Source organism: Panulirus ornatus, chromosome 37 (genome assembly GCF_036320965.1).
Source record: "Panulirus ornatus isolate Po-2019 chromosome 37, ASM3632096v1, whole genome shotgun sequence".
In the NCBI taxonomy this organism is placed as follows: domain Eukaryota; kingdom Metazoa; phylum Arthropoda; class Malacostraca; order Decapoda; family Palinuridae; genus Panulirus; species Panulirus ornatus.
In genome coordinates, this window is record NC_092260.1 from 6532756 (window position 1) to 6553215 (window position 20460).

At 42.3% G+C, this 20460-nt stretch overlaps 1 protein-coding gene across 6 annotated transcripts in view; it reads right to left on the reverse strand.

Moving 5' to 3' along the window:
• LOC139760474 (uncharacterized) overlaps positions 1 to 20460 on the reverse strand; it is a 236446-nt gene that overhangs the window by 197030 nt on the left and 18956 nt on the right. For all 6 annotated transcript variants that reach the window (XM_071683751.1, XM_071683749.1, XM_071683748.1 and 3 more), the window contains exon 3: positions 5298 to 5534. In XM_071683751.1, the coding sequence (XP_071539852.1) occupies positions 5298 to 5534 (237 nt within the window). The remainder of the gene's footprint in view (positions 1 to 5297; positions 5535 to 20460) is intronic.

Genomic DNA, 20460 nt, shown 5'->3' on the forward strand with positions numbered 1-20460 from the left:
GCGGAAGTGAATCATACGGTGGGGGAGGGGGGCGAAAGTTCTGGGAGAATTGAAGACTGTGTGGAAGTCGAGAACATTATCTCAGAAAGCAAAAATGGGTACATTTGAAGGAATAGTGGTTTCAACAATGTTGTATGGCTGCGAGGCATGGGCTATGGATAGAGTTGTGCGCAGGAGGGTGGATGAGCTGGAAATGAGATGTTTGAGGAAAATATGTGGTGTGAGGTGGTTTGATCGAGTAAGTAATGTAAGGGTAAGAACTTTCCATGGTTTACCCCAGACGCTTCACATGCCCTGATTCAATCCATTGACAGCACGTCGACCCAGGTATACCACATCGATCCAATTCACTCTATTCCTTGCCTGCCTTTCACCCTCCAGCATGTTCAGGCCCCAATCACTCAAAATCTTTTTCACTCCATCTTTCGTCTCCCACTTCTCCTCATTCCCTCCACCTCTGACACATATATCCTCTTGGTCAATCTTTCCTCACCCATTCTCTCCATGTGCCCAAACCATTTCAAAACACCCTCTTCTGCTCTCTCAACCATGCTCTTTTTATTTCCACACATCTCTCTTACCCTTACATTACTTACTCGATCAAACCACCTCACACCACACATTGTCCTCAAACATCTCATTTCCAGCACATCCATCCTCCTGCGCACAACTCTATCCATAGCCCACGCCTCGCAACCATACAACATTGTTGGAACCACTATTCCTTCAAACATACCCATTTTTGCTTTCCGAGATAATGTTCTCGACTTCCACACATTCTTCAAGGCTCCCACGATTTTCGCCCCCTCCCCACCCTATGATTCACTTCCGCTTCCATGGTTCCATCCGCTGCCAAATCCACTCCCACATATCTAAAACACTTTACTTCCTCCAGTTTTTCTCCATTCAAACTTACCTCCCAATTGACTTGACCCTCAACCCTACTGTACCTAATAACCTTGCTCTTATTCACATTTACTCTTAATTTTCTTCTTCCACACACTTTACCAAACTCAGTCACCAGCTTCTGCAGTTTCTCACATGAATCAGCCACCAGCGCTGTATCATCAGCGAACAACAACTGACTCACTTCCCAAGCTCTCTCATCCCCAACAGATTTCATACTTGCCCCTCTTTCAAAAACTCTTGCATTCACCTCCCTAACAACCCCATCCATAAACAAATTAAACAACCATGGAGACATCACACACCCCTGCCGCAAACCTACATTCAGTGAGAAACAATCACTTTCCTCTCTTCCTACACGTACACGTGCCTTACATCCTCGATAAAAAATTTTCACTGCTTCTAACAACTTGCCTCCCACACCATATATTCTTAATACCTCACACAGAGCATCTCTATCAACTCTATCATATGACTTCTCTAGACCCGTAAATGGTACATACAAATCCATTTGCTTTTCTAAGTATTTCTCACATACATTCTTCAAAGCAAACACCTGATCCATATATCCTCTACCACTTCTGAAACCACACTGCTCTTCCCCAATCTGATGTTCCGTACATGCCTTCACCCTCTCAATCAATACCTTCCCATATAATTTCCCAGGAATACTCAATAACTTATACCTCTGTAATTTGAGCACTCACTTTTATCCCCTTTGCCTTTGTACAATGGCACTATGCAAACATTCCGCCAATCCTCAGGCACCTCACCATTAGTCATACAAACATTAAATATCCTTACCAACCAGTCAACAATACAGTCCCCCCTTTTTTAACAAATTCCACTGCAATACCATCCATACCTGCTGCCTTGCCAGCTTTCATCTTCTGCAAAGCTTTTACTACCTCCTCTCTGCTTACCAAATCATTTTCCCTAACCCTCTCACTTTGCACACCACCTCGACCAAAACACCCCATATCTGCCATTCTATCATCACACACATTCAACAAACCTTCAAAATACTCGACCCATCTCCTTCTCACATCACCACTACTTGTCATCACCTCCCCACTTGCCCCCTTCACTGAAGTTCCCATTTGTTCCCTTGTCTTATGCACTTTATTTACCTCCTTCCAAAACATCTTTTTATTCTCCCTAAAATTTAATGATACTCTGTCACCCCAACTCTCATTTGTCCTCTTTTTCACCTCCTGCACCTTTCTCTTGACCTCCTGCCTCTTTCTTTTATACATCTCCCACTCAATTGCATTATTTCCCTACAAAAATCCTCCAAATGCGTCTCTCTTCTCTTTCACTAATAATCTTACTTCTTCATCCCACCACTCACTACCCTTTCTAATCTGCCCACCTCACATGCTTCTCATGCCACAAGCATCTTTTGCGCAGGCCATCACTGTTTCCCTAAATACATCCCATTCCTCCCCCACTCCCTTTACGTCTTTTGTTCTCACCTTTTTCCATTCTGTACTCAGTCTCTCCTGGTACTTCCTCACACAAGTCTCCTTCCCAAGTTCACTTACTCTCACCACTCTGTTCACCCCAACATTCTCTCTTCGTTTCTGAAAACCTCTACAAATCTTCACCTTCGCCTCCACAATATAATGGTTGCGAGGCGTGGGCTATAGATAGAGTTGTGCGTAGGAGGGTAAGAGAAATGTGTGGTAATAAAAAGAGTGTGGTTGAGAGAGCAGAAGAGGGTGTATTGAAATGGTTTGGTCACATGAAGAGAATGAGTGAGGATAGATTGACAAAGAGGATATATGTGTCAGAGGTGGAGGGAACGAGGGGAAGTGGGAAACCTAATTGGAGGTGGAAAGATGGAGTGAAAAAGATTTTGAATGATTGGGGCCTGTACATGCAGGAGGGTGAAAGGCGTGCAAGGAATAGAGTGAATTGGAATAATGTGGTATACCGGGGTCGACGTGCTGTCAATGGATTGAACCAGGGCATGTGAAGTGTCTAGGGTAAACCATGGAAAGTTTTGTGGGGCCTGGATGTGGAAAGGGAGCTGTGGTTTCGGTGCATTACACTTGACAGCTAGAGACTGAGTGTGAATGAAACTGGTCTATGTTGTCATTTCCTAACGCTACCTCGCTCGCACGCGGGGGGAAGGGGTTGTCATTTCATATGTGGCGGTGTGGCGATGGGAATGAATAAGGGCAGACAGTATGAATGTGTGGAAATAAAAAGAGCGTGGTTGAGAGAGCAGAAGAGGGTGTTTTGAAATGGTTTGGGCACATGGAGAGAATGAGTGAGGAAAGATTGACCAAGAGGATATATGTGTCGGAGGTGGAGGGAACGAGGAGAAGTGGGAGATCAAATTGGAGGTGGAAAGATGGAGTGAAAAAGATTTTGTGTGATCGGGGCCTGAACATGCAGGAGGGTGAAAGGAGGGCAAGGAATAGAGTGAATTGGATCAATGTGGTATACCGGGGTTGACGTGCTGTCAGTGGATTGAATCAGGGCATGTGAAGCGTCTGGGGTAAACCATGGAAAGCTGTGTAGGTATGTATATTTGCGTGTGTGGACGTATGTATATACATGTGTATGGGGGTGGGTTGGGCCATTTCTTTCGTCTGTTTCCTTGCGCTACCTCGCAAACGCAGGAGACAGCGAAAAAAAAAGAAAAAAAAAGTATGAATTATGTATGTGTATATATGTATATGTCTGTGTGTGTATATATATGTATACGTTGAGAAGTATAGGTATGTATATGTGCATGTGTGGACATGTATGTATATACATATGGATGTGGGTGGGTTGGGCCATTCTTTAGTCTCTTTCCTTGCGCTACTTCACTAACGCGGGAGACAGCGACAAAGTATAATAAAATATCAAAATAATACATTTTTTATTATTATCATTATTATTATACTCCGTCGCTGTCTCCCCCGTCAGCAAGGTAGCACAAGGAAACAAACGAAAGAATGGCCCAACCCACCCACATACACTTGCATATGCATACACGTCCACACACACACATATACATAACTATACACATCAACGTATACATATACATACACACACACAGACATATACATATATACACATGTACATAATTCATACTGTCTGCCCTTATTCATTCCAGTCGCCACCTAGACACACATGAAATATGTGGAAAGGAGGTTACTGTCTTTAAATAAGGGTAATGCATCTAATCTCGAACCGTACATCTTCCTCTGGATTATCCCTATACTTACATCTATTGTATGATGCATCTAATCTCGAACCATACATCTTCCTCTGGATTATCCCTATACCTACACCTATAGTATCAATCTTTTCTCTGATCTAGCCTTCCTCCTTGTGCCTTCTAGAGTATTTAAATATCCAATATATCTTGACCAACATATTCTTTCCCTTATATTGTACATGATGACAGTATCCTAAAAGAGTTTTATCTACATGCTTTTCTTAAGACTTCTTCACACTACATCATTATTCTTCATTTCATCTATCCTCCTCATTTCAGTTATAATGTGCAAATTGTCTAAGTAAATAGATCTTATCTTTTACTTATAATGACCTAGATACACACTGAGTAAAGCAGTCTGAGCAAACTTCTTGCACACACTGCACTTAAATTTTCTACAGTGCCCTATGGTTACAATACATCACCAATTTTCTCCCTTGCATAACTACTATGAAATACAGCTTTCTTGCTACCATCCATCTATAATAAACTTCATTCCCATACATGCAAACACAACAACAACTTCCAATTCTTCACCAAGCAAGCTAGCCTTACAGTATGACTTCCTTTCCTTTTGAAAAACTTGTTCCATTCTGAAAATTTTCTAAATTCCATACCCTGAACCAGGTAACACAAGCCAGGGGTATGGTGATACATGGAGAGATACACAGCACAAAACCAATGATACTATTAAGAATTTTACATATGAAATTACATGATTTTTTCACATACCAGTAATGAAACTAGCATCCATATTTCACATGTAGAGAGTAAAAGAAATATGAATGCAAAAAATCTAATTGCAAAATAATTTTCATAAAGGAGCACAATATCAGATCTTTAACATAGAAAATATTGGGGCAGAAATGCTCATAATAGTTAATACTGAAATAAAAAGTATAATAAGCATCTGTCTTAACAGGCATGAAAACATGAGGAATAAAGAAACAGTCTTTGTAGTACTGCCACTACAAAATCATGAAAAATGGGCAGATATTCAGATAAGCAGATGGGTAGGCCTATAAATATATGGGTATACACAAAGAGGGGGTATCTTGATGGCACTAATATGTCACCCAGTCTAATAAAACAAAATGGTCATATGAATCATGAAGATAAACAAAAAGAAAAGGCTGTAAAACAGAAGGAATCTCAACAGAGCAAGAACACTTACAAAGATGATTACACAGTAGGTCATGGCCCTCCAGTTCTGGGTAGTCAAACACATCTCTACAGAAAAGCAATCGTGTGCGTCTTGAAGGAACCACAAAGCCACCTAATGCCACGACAATTCGACTACGCATGTATTCCTCTTCCACTCCCTCTAAACGTTTAAGTAGACCACGAATTCGACAGTATTTGTCGAATGCCAGGATGATAATGTGTAAACTATTTGGTTCAACAACATCACCTGTGGAAAAAATAGCCAATTCATAAAATGAAACATATAACTATCTATATCACAATGCTTAAACTTATGTACTATTAACTTATCTACCTGCATAATCAATGACTAATTGCTGGACCATTACATTTAACAAAATCTTGTCACAATGGTGTCACTGCTGATGGTATGACCCTTGCACCTTTTCTTGAAGAGAATCATCACCACAACAAGGGTAGCAGGGCAGCAAGTATACCTTTACTATCCTCCCATTTCCATCTACACAAATTAGGAATCTAAGTTGCTATTACTCTCCTCCAGCAAATCATGTCATCACAGACTATCAGGTCTTGTTAACCTGGCTTTTCCTTATTCTCTCATGCAACTAAGGAAACTGTGCTGGGTATATCTGCCCTTTGCCTACCTGCAAAGTAGGGTTTACAAACCTTTGTTCTGGAAAGTGTATATATGAAAAGCGTTAATGATTATATATGAAGGCTATTACAGCACAGAATCTTAATAAATATGTATATTCTTAGTAAACTAATGTAAAAATATCTATACATCATGCATACCATAAATATTCACCTGTATTCAACACTGGTGGGTGGGCTTTATTTAACATAGTTGGCTGAGATGTAGTTGGGTTACCCATCCTAAAAGCCTGTGTTCCACTGTAAAGCTAAAAACTACAGCAAAGAAGATAAAACAGTGATGCCTATCATAAAATAAATCCATATCAGTTCCCACTACAAGTATTTCATTACATTTCACTTGAATACCTATACTCACCTTTCTTCATTTCCCAATCATCCATCTTCATCTGTCTGTTCATCCTCTCCAGTCAATTTTTGACTGACATCCACAAATGAATCCCAGTAGACTATTCATCAATCTCTCAATCATATCTACTTACATTGCTTCCATGTTCAACTTATTCATTCTTCATCATTTACTCATTTAACCAATCCAACTACTCATTCTCCATTTCACTATTTTGTCAATATGCCTAGCAACACAACTTTCCCTTAATGTCATGTTACCTTCCAAATAGGCCTTTCTATACATCCACCCACCCTTCATTTATTGAAGCCTCCACCAACAATTCACATAGTCCTACCCCTGAGCCTTAAGCTTCCCCTATCTACCAATCCATTAAATGCCACAATGTTAACAATCAGCTTTACAACAACCTAATACCCTCATACCTTCCCAATGACACTCACCATCTAGCCAATCAGCCCACACCATCTATCCAGTCACCACTCACTTATTTCTCATCAACAACACAATCAGTTCTCATCTGTTGTCTACTCATTCTGTCATCCAACTCCATCATCTTCCAACTGTACTCAGCCCTAAACACCCAATTACTCAACCCCTACCAATCACCCTGGACCCTAAACAGTGACCATATTTGTTCTTAACAATTACTTAGTGACCTAAAAGCCCGTTCACAAAGTTCACCATCCATCTACTATCATCGCCTTCCCACTCATCTCCTAATATTACCCTTTGGTACCTAGCAACTAAGCCAAGTGCCCTAGAGGGAAGAGTAAGGGATGACTTGATCACAACCTTTAACTTTTTAAACAATAATGATGATGTACATAGTGAATACTTCTTCAAAAGATGTAGAGATAGGACAACCAGAGGACAAAATATGAAATTACACAGCAAGCTACTTGTTAAAGATGTAAAGAAGTGCTTTTATAGTATAGGACTGGTGGATGAATGGAATATATTGAAAGGATGTAGTAAATGTGGAAAGCATTCAGATGTTTAAAAGGCTGTATGATAATTGAGAATGTTCAAGAGATGAGGCCTCACAAGTGTACCTGTACAGCACAAACAGGAAATTACAACAGGAACAAAAGCTACTGTAACAGAAATATGACAGCTAAGTTATGGGTAAAGGTTGGAGGCTTTAAATTTTCCCACCTTGGAAGACCTGATTACAACCTAAAGTTTTTAAGAGCAACAACATGGACAGTTCTTCAAGAGATGTAGGGATAAAGCAACCAGGACATAACACAAAATTAAGTAATAAGCTTATCAAAAAGGATGTAAAGAACTTCTTCTTTAGTATGAGAGTGGTTGAAGAGCAGAATGGAATGACTGGGGACATGGTTTATGCAGACAGAATATATAAATCTGAGAGGTTGTATGACAGTGGAGAATGTTCAAGAGATAGGGCCCCATGAGCATAAACTCCCTCCCTGTACTGTTCAAGTAAGTAACTACAACTTATCCACTCAACTCTACCTTCATGCAAAAGCTCAGCCTCCATCAAATCACTGACTCAGCTTCAACCTCGAATTCCCTGCTGAGTTCTCACCAAAATAATGCCTAACATCCAATCATATCAATCACAACATATAATGCTCACCTCCCACACTTAATCTCCTCCCACCACTTCCCACTTCGCACCGCTAACTATCGTCATCATTCACCAAATTCCTCCATCAAACCCATTCAGCAGTCACCCATCCATCCACTATGCAATTAATATCTAGTCACTCATCCTCAAGCATAAACTCGTTCATCTATTTCAAACAATTCTTTAAGGCTCTAGCATTTGTCCTAACCACTCAGCCATAAGTCTCCTGATGAACAACCCATTCAATGACTAAATAACCAAACTGCAACTGCAATACATTCCCCATTTCCCACGCTAGTGAGGTAGCGTTAAGAACAGATGACTGAGCTTTAGAGGGAATATCCTTACTTGGCCCCCTTCTCTGTTCCTTCTTTTGGAAAACTAAAAAATGAGAGGGGGAGGATTTCCAGCCCCCTGCTCCCTCCCCTTTTAGTCACCTTCTATGACACGCAGGGAATACACGGGAAGTATTCTTTCTCCCCTATCCCCAGGGAGAGACTGAGTACAGAATGGAAAAAGGTGAGAACAAAGGACATAAGGGGAGTGGGGGAGGAATGGGATGTATTTAGGGAAGCAGTGATGGCTTGCGCAAAAGATGCTTGTGGCATGAGAAGCGTGGGAGTTGGGCAGATTAGAAAGGGCAGTGAGTGGTGGGATGAAGAAGTAAGATTATTAGTGAAAGAGAAAAGAGAGGCATTTGGACGATTTTTGTGGGGAAATAATGCAGATGACTGGGAGATGTATATCAGAAAGAGGCAGGAGGTCAAGAGAAAGGTGCAAGAGGTGAAAAAGAGGGCAAATGAGAGTTGGGGTGAGAGAGAATCATTAAATTTTAAAGACTAAAAAGATGTTTTGGAAGGAGATGAAAAAAGTGCATAAGACAAGGGAACAAATGGGAACATCAGTGAAGGGGGTTAATGGGGAGGTGATAACAAGTAGTTGTGATGTGAGAAAGAGATGGAGTGAGTATTTTGAAGGTTTGTTGAACGTTTTTAATGATAGATTGACACACATAGGGTGTTTTGATCGAGGTGGTGTGCAAAGTGAGAGGGTTAGGGAGAATGATTTGGTAAACAGAGAGGAGGTAATAAAAGTTTTGTGGAAGATGAAAGCTAGCAAGGCAGCAGGTTTGGATGGTATTGTTGTGGAATTTATTAAAAAAGGGGGTGACTGTGTTGTTGACTGGTTGGTAAGGTTATTCAATGAGTATGTATGTTTCATGGTGACGTGCCTGAGGATTGGCAGAATGCTTGCATAGTGCCATTGTACAAAGGGAAAGGAGATAAAGGTGAGTGCTCAAATTACAGAGGTATAAGTTTGTTGAGTATTCCTGGGAAATTATATGGGAGGGTATTGATTGAGAGGGTGAAGGCACGTACAGAGCATCAGATTGGGGAAGAGCAGTGTGGTTTTAGAAGTGGTAGAGGAGGTATGAATCAGGTGTTTGCTTTGAAGAATGTATGTGAGAAATACTTAGAAAAGCAAATGGATTTGTATGTAGCATTTATGGATCTGGAGAAGGCATATGATAAGAGTTGATAGAGATGCTCTATGGAAGGTATTAAGAATATATGGTGTGGGAGGCAAGTTGTTAGAGGCAGTGAAAAGTTTTTATCGAGGATGTAAGGCATGTGTACGAGTAGGAAGAGAGGAAAGTGATTGGTTCTCAGTGAATGTCAGTTTGTTGCAGGGATGTGTGATGTCTCCATGGATGTGTAATTTGTTTATGGATGGGGTTGTTAGGGAGGTGAATCCAAGGGTTTTGGAAAGAGGGGCAAGTATGCAGTCTGTTGTGGATGAGAGAGCTTGGGAAGTGAGTCAGTTGTTATTCGCTGATGATACAGCACTGGTGGCTGATTTAGGTGAGAAACTGCAGAAGCTGGGGAATGAGTTTATCAAAGTGTGTGAAAGAAGAAAGCTGAGAGCAAATGTGAATAAGAGCAAGGTCATTAGGTACAGTAGGGTTGAGGGGCAAGTCAATTGGGAGGTAAGTTTGAATGGAGAAAAACTACCTCACACAAGCTCACTTACTCTCACCAATCTATTCACCCCAACATTCTCTCTTCTTTTCTGAAAACCTCTTCATATCTTCACCTTCACCTCCACAAAATAATGATCAGATATCCCTCCAGTTGCACCTCTCAGCACATTAACATCCAATAGTCTCTCTTTCACGCGCCTATCAATTAACAGGGAATCCAGTAATGCTCTCTGGCCATCTCTCCTACTTACATACGTATACTTTTGTATATCTCTCTTTTTAAACCAAGTATTTCCCATCACCAGTCCTTTTTCAGCACAAAAATCTACAAGCTCCTCACCATTCCCATTTACAACACTCAACACCCCATGTACACCAATTGTACCCTCAGCTGCCACATTTACTCACCTTTGCATTCAAATCACCAATCACTATAACCCGGTCTCATGCATCAAAGCTGCTAACACATTCTCTCAGCTGTTCCTAAAACACTTGCCTTTCATGATCTTTCTTTTCATTACCAGGTGCATATGCACCAATAATCACCCATCTCTCTCCATCCACTTACATCCCAGATAAAAACTTTTTACTGCTTCTAACAACGTGCCTCTCACACCATATATTCTTAATACCTTCCACAGAGCATCTCCATCAACTCTAACATATGACTTCTCCAGATCCATAAATGCTACATACAAATCCATTTGCTTTTCTAAGTATTTCTCACATACATTCTTCAAAGCAAACACCTGATCCACACATCCTCTACCACTTCCGAAACCACACTGCTCTTCCCCAATCTGATGCTCTGTACGTGCCTTCACCCTCTCAATCTATACCCTCCCATATTATTTCCCAGGAATACTCAATAAACTTTTTTTTTTTTATTATTATTATACTTTGTCGCTGTCTCCCGCGTTTGCGAGGTAGCGCAAGGAAACAGACGAAAGAAATGGCCCAACCCCCCCCCCCATACACATGTATATACATACGTCCACACACGCAAATATACATACCTGCACAGCTTTCCATGGTTTACCCCAGACGCTTCACATGCCCTGATTCAATCCACTGACAGCACGTCAACCCCGGTATACCACATTGCTCCAATGCACTCTATTCCTTGCCCTCCTTTCACCCTCCTGCATGTTCAGGCCCCGATCACACAAAATCTTTTTCACTCCATCTTTCCACCTCCAATTTGGTCTCCCTCTTCTCCTCGTTCCCTCCACCTCCGACACATATATCCTCTTGGTCAATCTTTCCTCACTCATTCTCTCCAAGTGCCCAAACCACTTCAAAACACCCTCTTCTGCTCTCTCAACCACGCTCTTTTTATTTCCACACATCTCTCTTACCCTTACGATACTCACTCGATCAAACCACCTCACACCACACATTGTCCTCAAACATCTCATTTCCAGCACATCCATCCTCCTGCGCACAACTCTATCCATAGCCCACGCCTCGCAACCATACAACATTGTTGGAACCACTATTCCTTCAAACATACCCATTTTTGCTTTCCGAGATAATGTTCTCGACTTCCACACATTCTTCAAGGCCCCAGAATTTTCGCCCCCTCCCCTACCCTATGATCCACTTCCGCTTCCATGGTTCCATCCGCTGCCAGATCCACTCCCAGATATCTAAAACACTTCACTTCCTCCAGTTTTTCTCCATTCAAACTCACCTCCCAATTGACTTGACCCTCAACCCTACTGTACCTAATAACCTTGCTCTTATTCACATTTACTCTTAACTTTCTTCTTCCACACACTTTACCAAACTCAGTCACCAGCTTCTGCAGTTTCTCACATGAATCAGCCACCAGCGCTGTATCATCAGCAAACAACAACTGACTCACTTCCCAAGCTCTCTCATCCCCAACAGACTTCATACTTGCCCCTCTTTCCAAAACTCTTGCATTTACCTCCCTAACAACCCCCATCCATAAACAAATTAAACAACCATGGAGACATCACACACCCCTGCCGCAAATTTGAGCACTCACCTTTATCCCCTTTGCCTTTGTACAATGGCACTATGCAAGCATTCCACCAGTCCTCATGCACCTCACCATGAGTCATACATACATCAAATAACCTTACCAACCAGTCAACAACACAGTCACCCCCTTTTTCAATAAATTCCATTGCAATAATCTAAACCCACTGCCTTGCCGGCTTTCATCTTCCGTAAAGCTTTCACTACTTCTTCTCCATTTGCCAAATCATTCTCCCTAACCCTCTCACTTCACACACCACCTCGACCAAAATACCCTATATCTGCCACTCCATCATCAAACACATTCAACAAACCTTCAAAATACTCACTCCATCTCCTTCTCACATCACCACTACTTGTTATTACCTCCCCATTGGCCCCCTTCACTGATGTTCCCATTTGTTTCCTTGTCTTACACACTTTATTTACCTCCTTCCAAAACCTATTTTCATTCTCCCAACTCTCATTTGCCCTCCTTTTCACCTCTTGCTTCTTTCTCTTGACCTCTTGCCTCTTTCTTTTATACATCTCCCAGTCATTTGCATTATTTCCCTACAAAAATTGTCCAAATGCCTCTCTCTTCTCTTTCACTAATAATCTTCTTCATCCCACCACTCACTACCCTTTCTAATCTGCCCACCTCCCACCTTTCTCATGCCACAGGCATCTTTTGTGCAAGCCATCACTGCTTTCCTAAATACATCCCATTCCTCCCCCATCTCCCCTTACGTCATTTGCTCTCACCTTTTTCCATTCTGCACTCAATCTTTCCTGGTACTACCTCACACAAGCTCACCACTCTCTTCACCCCAACATTCTCTCTTGTTTTCTGAAAACCTCTTCATATCTTCACCTTTGCCTCCACAAGATAATGATCAGACATCCCTCCAGTTGCACCTCTCAGCACATCAACATCCAAAAGTCTCTTTCACATGCCTATCAATTAACACGTAATCCAATAACGCTCTCTGGCCATCTCTCCTACTTACATATGTATACGTATGTATATCTCTCTTTTTAAACCAGGTATTCCTAATCACCAGTCCTTTTTCAGTGCACAAATCTACAAGCTCTTCATCATTTCCAGTTACAACACTGAACACCCCATGTACACCAATTATTCCCTCAACTGCCACATTACTCAATTTTGCATTCAAATTACCCATCCCTATAACCTGGTCTCGTTTCATCAAAACTACCAACACACTCACTCAGCTGCTCCCAAAACACTTGCCTCTCATGACCTTTCTTCTCATGCCCAGGTGCATATGCACCAATAATCACCCATCTATCTCCATCCACTTTCAGTTTACTTTCTTACACTTTATCACATACTCCCACCACTCCTGTTTCAGGAGTAGTGCTACTCCTTCCCTTGCTCTTGTCCTCTCACCAACCCCTAACTTTACTCCCAAGACATTCCCAAACCACTCTTACCCTTTACCCTTGAGCTTCGTTTCACTCAGAGCCAAAACATCCAGGTTCCTTTCCTCAAACATACTACCTATCCTTTTTTCTCAGCTTTGCTACATCCGCACACATTTAGACACCCCAATCTGAGCCTTCGAGGAGGATGAGCACTCCCCATGTGATTCCTGTTTCCCCTTTTAGAAGGTTAAAATACAAGGTGGGGAGGGTTTTTATTCATACATACTCGTCATTTCCCATGTTAGCGAGGTAGCATCAAGAACAGAGAACTGAGCCTAAAGGGAAAATCCTCACTTGGCCCTTTCTCTGTTCCTTCTTTTGGAAAAGTAAAAACTGGAGGTGAGGATTTCCAGCCCGATTCTCCTCACTTTTGGTCACCTTTTACAATATGCAGGGAATAAGTGGGAAGTATTCTTTCTCCCTTATCCCCAGGGATAATAAAAATATACATAAATATATATATATGTTATCCCTGGGGATCGGGGAGAAAGAATACTTCCCACGTATTCCCTGCGTGTCGTAGAAGGCGACTAAAAGGGGAGGGAGCGGGTGGCTGGAAATCCTCCCCTCTCTTGTTTTTTTTAATTTTCCGAAAGAAGGAACAGAGAAGGGGGTCAGGTGAAGATATTCCCTCAAAGGCCCAGTTCTCTGTTCTTAACGCTACCTCGCTAAAACGGGAAATAGCAAAAAGCATGAAAAAAAAAATATATATATATATATATATATATATAATTATATGGGAAGGTATTGATTGAGAGGGTGAAGGCATGTACAGAGCATCAGATTGGGGAAGAGCAGTGCGGTTTCAGAAGTGGTAGAGGATGTGTGGATCAGGTGTTTGCTTTGAAGAATGTATGTGAGAAATACTTAGAAAAGCAAATGGATTTGTATGTAGCATTTATGGATCTGGAGAAGGCATATGATAGAGTTGATAGAGATGCTCTGTGGAAGGTATTAAGAATATATGGTGTGGGAGGCAAGTTGTTAGAAGCAGTGAAAAGTTTTTATCGAGGATGTAAGGCATGTGTACGTGTAGGAAGAGAGGAAAGTGATTGGTTCTCAGTGAATGTAGGTTTGCGGCAGGGGTGTGTGATGTCTCCATGGTTGTTTAATTTGTTTATGGATGGGGTTGTTAGGGAGGTAAATGCAAGAGTCCTGGAAAGAGGGGCAAGTATGAAGTCTGTTGGGGATGAGAGAGCTTGGGAAGTGAGTCAGTGTTGTTCGCTGATGATACAGCGCTGGTGGCTGATTCATGTGAGAAACTGCAGAAGCTGGTGACTGAGTTTGGTAAAGTGTGTGGAAGAAGAAAGTTAAGAGTAAATGTGAATAAGAGCAAGGTTATTAGGTACAGTAGGGTTGAGGGTCAAGTCAATTGGGAGGTGAGTTTGAATGGAGAAAAACTGGAGGAAGTGAAGTGTTTTAGATATCTGGGAGTGGATCTGTCAGCGGATGGAACCATGGAAGCGGAAGTGGATCATAGGGTGGGGGAGGGGGCGAAAATTTTGGGAGCCTTGAAAAATGTGTGGAAGTCGAGAACAGTATCTCGGAAAGCAAAAAATGGGTATGTTTGAAGGAATAGTGGTTCCAACAATGTTGTATGGTTGCGAGGCGTGGCCTATGGATAGAGTTGTGCGCAGGAGGATGGATGTGCTGGAAATGAGATGTTTGAGGACAATGTGTGGTGTGAGGTGGTTTGATCGAGTAAGTAACGTAAGGGTAAGAGAGATGTGTGGAAATAAAAAGAGCGTGGTTGAGAGAGCAGAAGAGGGTGTTTTGAAATGGTTTGGTCACATGGAGAGAATGAGTGAGGAAAGATTGACCAGAGGATATATGTGTCGGAGGTGGAGGGAACGAGGAGAAGAGGGAGACCAAATTGGAGGTGGAAAGATGGAGTGAAAAAGATTTTGTGTGATCGGGGCCTGAACATGCAGGAGGGTGTAAGGAGGGCAAGGAATAGAGTGAATTGGAGCGATGTGGTATACAGGGGTTGACGTGCTGTCAGTGGAGTGAATCAGGGCATGTGAAGCGTCTGGGGTAAACCATGGAAGGGTGTGTAGGTATGTATATTTGCGTGTGTGGACGTGTGTATGTACATGTGTATGGGGGGGGGGGGGTTGGGCCATTTCTTTCGTCTGTTTCCTTGCGCTACCTCGCAAACGCGGGAGACAGCGACAAAGTATAAAAAAAAAAAAAAAAAAAAAAAATATATATATATATATATATATGTAAGTTTTTATCGAGGATGTAAGGCATGTGTACGGGTAGGAAGAGAGGAAAGTGATTGGTTCTCAGTGAATGTAGGTTTGCGGCAGGGGTGTGTGATGTCTCCATGGTTGTTTAATTTGTTTATGGATGGGGTTGTTAGGGAGGTAAATGCAAGAGTTTTGGAAAGAGGGGCAAGTATGAAGTCTGTTGGGGATGAGAGAGCTTGGGAAGTGAGTCAGTTGTTGTTCGCTGATGATACAGCGCTGGTGGCTGATTCATGTGAGAAACTGCAGAAGCTGGTGACTGAGTTTGGTAAAGTGTGTGGAAGAAGAAAGTTAAGAGTAAATGTGAATAAGAGCAAGGTTATTAGGTACAGTAGGGTTGAGGGTCAAGTCAATTGGGAGGTGAGTTTGAATGGAGAAAAACTGGAGGAAGTGAAGTGTTTTAGATATCTGGGGGTGGATCTGGCAGCGAATGGAACCATGGAAGCGGAAGTGGATCATAGGGTGGGGGAGGGGGCGAAAATTCTGGGGGCCTTGAAGAATGTGTGGAAGTCGAGAACATTATCTCGGAAAGCAAAAATGGGTATGTTTGAAGGAATAGTGGTTCCAACAATGTTGTATGGTTGCGAGGCGTGGGCTATGGATAGAGTTGTGCGCAGGAGGATGGATGTGCTGGAAATGAGATGTTTGAGGACAATGTGTGGTGTGAGGTGGTTTGATCGAGTGAGTATCGTAAGGGTAAGAGAGATGTGTGGAAATAAAAAGAGCGTGGTTGAGAGAGCAGAAGAGGGTGTTTTGAAGTGGTTTGGGCACATGGAGAGAATGAGTGAGGAAAGATTGACCAAGAGGATATATGTGTCGGAGGTGGAGGGAACGAGGAGAAGAGGGAGACCAAATTGGAGGTGGAAAGATGGAGTGAAAAAGATTTTGTGTGATCGCGGCCTGAACATGCAGGAGGGTGAAAGGAGGGCAAGGAATAGAGTGAATTGGAGCGATGTGGTATACCGGGGTTGACGTGCTGTCAGTGGATTGAATCAAGGCATGTGAAGCGTCTGGGGTAAACCATGGAAAGCTGTGTAGGTATGTATATTTGCGTGTGTGGACGTATGTATATACATGTGTATGAGGGGGGTTGGGCCATTTCTTTCGTCTGTTTCCTTGCGCTACCTCACAAACGCGGGAGACAGCGACAAAGTATAATAAAAAAAATATATGTAATTTTAATTTTTATATTAATTATACTTAACCGTAGTCTTCCACGTCAGCGGGGTAGCACAAGGAAACAGACAAGGAATGGCCCAACCCACCCACATACACATGTATATACCCCACACATGCTCATATACATACATATACATTTCACTGTATACATACATATACATACACAGACATATACATATATGTTTTAGATATCTGGGAGTGGATCTGTCAGCGGATGGAACCATGGAAGCGGAAGTGGATCATAGGGTGGAGGAGGGGGCGAAAATTTTGGGAGCCTTGAAGAATGTGTGGAAGTCGAGAACATTATCCCGGAAAGCAAAAATGGGTATGTTTGAAGGAATAGTGGTTCCAACAATGTTGTATGGTTGCGAGGCGTGGGCTATGGATAGAGTTGTGCGCAGGAGGATGGATGTGCTGGAAATGAGATGTTTGAGGACAATGTGTGGTGTGAGGTGGTTTGATCGAGTAAGTAACGTAAGGGTAAGAGAGATGTGTGGAAATAAAAAGAGCGTGGTTGAGAGAGCAGAAGAGGGTGTTTTGAAATGGTTTGGGCACATGGAGAGAATGAGTGAGGAAAGATTGACCAAGAGGATATATGTGTCGGAGGTGGAGGGAACGAGGAGAAGAGGGAGACCAAATTGGAGGTGGAAAGATGGAGTGAAAAGGATTTTGTGTGATCGGGGCCTGAACATGCAGGAGGGTGAAAGGAGGGCAAGAAATAGAGTGAATTGGAGCGATGTGGTATACAGGGGTTGACGTGCTGTCAGTGGATTGAATCAAGGCATGTGAAGCGTCCGGGGTAAACCATGGAAAGCTGTGTAGGTATGTATATTTGCGTGTGTGGACGTGTGTATGTACATGTGTATGGGGGGGGGGGTTGGGCCATTTCTTTCGTCTGTTTCCTTGCGCTACCTCGCAGACGCGGGAGACAGCGACAAGGTATAAAAAAAAAAAAAAAAAAAAAAAAAACACATGTAGACATTCATACTTGCTGCCTCCATCCATTCCCATCACCATCCTGCCACAAACAAAATAGCATCTCCCAGACAAAAAGGCCATATTCTTTCACTCAGTCTCTACCTATTATGTGTAATGCACCAAAACCACAGCTCCCTTTCCATATCCAGGCCTCTCAGACCTTTCCATGGTTTACCCCAGATGCTTCACATGCCCTGGTTCGACCCACTGACAGCAAGTCAACCCCGGTATACCACATTGTTCCAATTCATTCTATTCCTTGCACGCCTTTCACCCCCCTGTATGTTCAAGCCCCAATCGCTCAAAATCCTTTTCACTCCATCCTTCCACCTCCAATTTGGTCTCCTGCTTCTACTTCTTCCCTTCATCTCTGACACATATATCCACTTTGTCAACCTTTCCTCACTCATTCTCTCCATGTGTCCAAACCTTTTCAACATACCCTATTCTGCTCTCTCAACCACACTCTTTTTATTACCACACATTTCTCTTACCCTTTCATTACTTACTCGATCAAACCACCTCACATCACATATTGTCCTCAAACATTTCATTTCCAATACATCCACTCCCCCTACACACATTTCTATCTACAGCCCATGCCTTGCAACCATATAACATTGTTGGAACCACTATTCCTTCAAACATACTCATTTTTGCTCTCTGAGATAACGTTCTCACCTTCCACACATTCTTCAATGCTCCCAGAACCTTTGCCCCCTCCCCCACCCTGTGACTCACTTCCGCTTCCATGGTTAAATCTGCTGCTAAGTCCACTAGCAGATATCTAAAACACTTCACTTCCTCCAGTTTTTCTCCATTCAAACTTACCTCCCAATTAACTTGTCCGTCAACCCTACTAAACCTAATAAACTTGCTCTTATTCCCATTACCTCTTAGCTTTCTTCTTTCACACACTTTACCAAACTCAGTCACCAGCTTCTGCAGTCTCTCACCCGTATTAGCCACCAGCATTGTATCATAAGCGAACAACAAATGACTCACTTCCCATGCCCTCTCATCCCCCATAGACTGAATAATGCCCCTCTCTCCAAAACTCTTGCATTCCCCTCCCTAACCAGCTCATCCATAAACAAATTAAACAGCCATGGAGACATCAAGCACCCCTGCTGCAAAACGACATTCACTGGGAATCAGTCACTTTCCTCTCTTCCTACTCGTACACGTCTTACATCCTTGGTAAAAACTTTTCACTGCTTCTAGCAACTTACCTCTCACACCATATACTCTTAAAACCTTCCACAAAGCATCTCTATCCACCCTATCATATGCCTTCTCTAGATCCATAAATGCTATGTACATATCCATCTGTTTTTCTAAGAATTTCTCACATAAATTTTTCAAGGCAAACATCTGATCCACACATCCTCTACCACTTCTGAAACCACATTGCTCTTCCCCAATCTGATGCTCTGTACATGCCTTTACCCTCTCAATCAGTACCCTCCCATTTAATTTCCCAGGAATACTCAACAAACTGATGCCTCTGTAATTTGAACACTCACCTTTATCCCCTCTGCCTTTGTACAATGGCACTATGCATGCATTCCGCCAATCTTCAAGCACTTCGCCATGATCCATACATACAGTGAATATCCTTACCAACCAATCAATGACACAGTCACGCCTTTTTTTAACGAATTCCACTGCAATACCATCCAAGCCTACCGCCTTGTCAGCTTTCATCTTCCGCAAAGCTTTCACTACTTCTTCTCTATCCACCAAACCATTCTCCCTGACCCTCTCACTTCGCACTCCATCCTGACCAAAACACCCTATGTCTGCCACTCTATCATCAAACACATTCAAAAATATTCACTCCATCACTACTTATTACCTCCCCATTTACCCCCATCACCAATGTTCCTATTTGTTCTCTTGTCTTGCACACTTTATTTACCTCCTTCCAAAACATCTCTTTATGCTCCCTAAAATCTAATGATACTCACTCACCCCAACTCTTCGTTGCCCTATTTTTCACCTCTTGCCCCTTTCTCTTGACCTCCTGCAACTTTCTTTTATACATATCCCAGTCATTTGCATTACTTCCCCACAAAAATCATCCAAATGCCTCTATCTTCTCCTTCACTAACAATCTTGCTTCTTCATCCCACCATTCACTACCATTTTTTTTTTTTTCCAAAAGAAGGAACAGAGGGGGCCAGGTGAGGATATTCCAAAAAAGGCCCAGTCCTCTGTTCTTAACGCTACCTCGCTATCGCGGGAAATGGCGAATAGTATGAAAAAAAAAAAAAAAAAAAAAATTGGCAAGATAAAGTCTCATCAAAGAACTTCTCACTCAAAAGGAGTCTACATTTCCCTGCAGCTGGAAGTAGCACAACCTTGAGCTGCAGGAGCATTTAGAAAGGTCCTGGGTAATACCATAACTCTTTCATAGAAACTGATACTGGGTAATTATAAAGAAAATAAAATAAATTCTATGCAACAGCACTAGACTCCTCCCATCCAAAACACTTTATCACTAACCACCATACTTACTCCTACCTCACACTTCAGTAACCTGTAATCAGAGATCCCCTCATCCCAGCCAATATAACACCCCCAGCCAACAATAACGAAACACACATGCAGTAAAATAACTTGACAAGCACTAAACAGATGGCCTCCCAACTCCATCTCAAATTCCAACCCAACAGGCATAAATCCATCAGAAGCCACACTCCTAAGACAAACACAAGTCACACATTCCCACGTACACTCTGTATATCA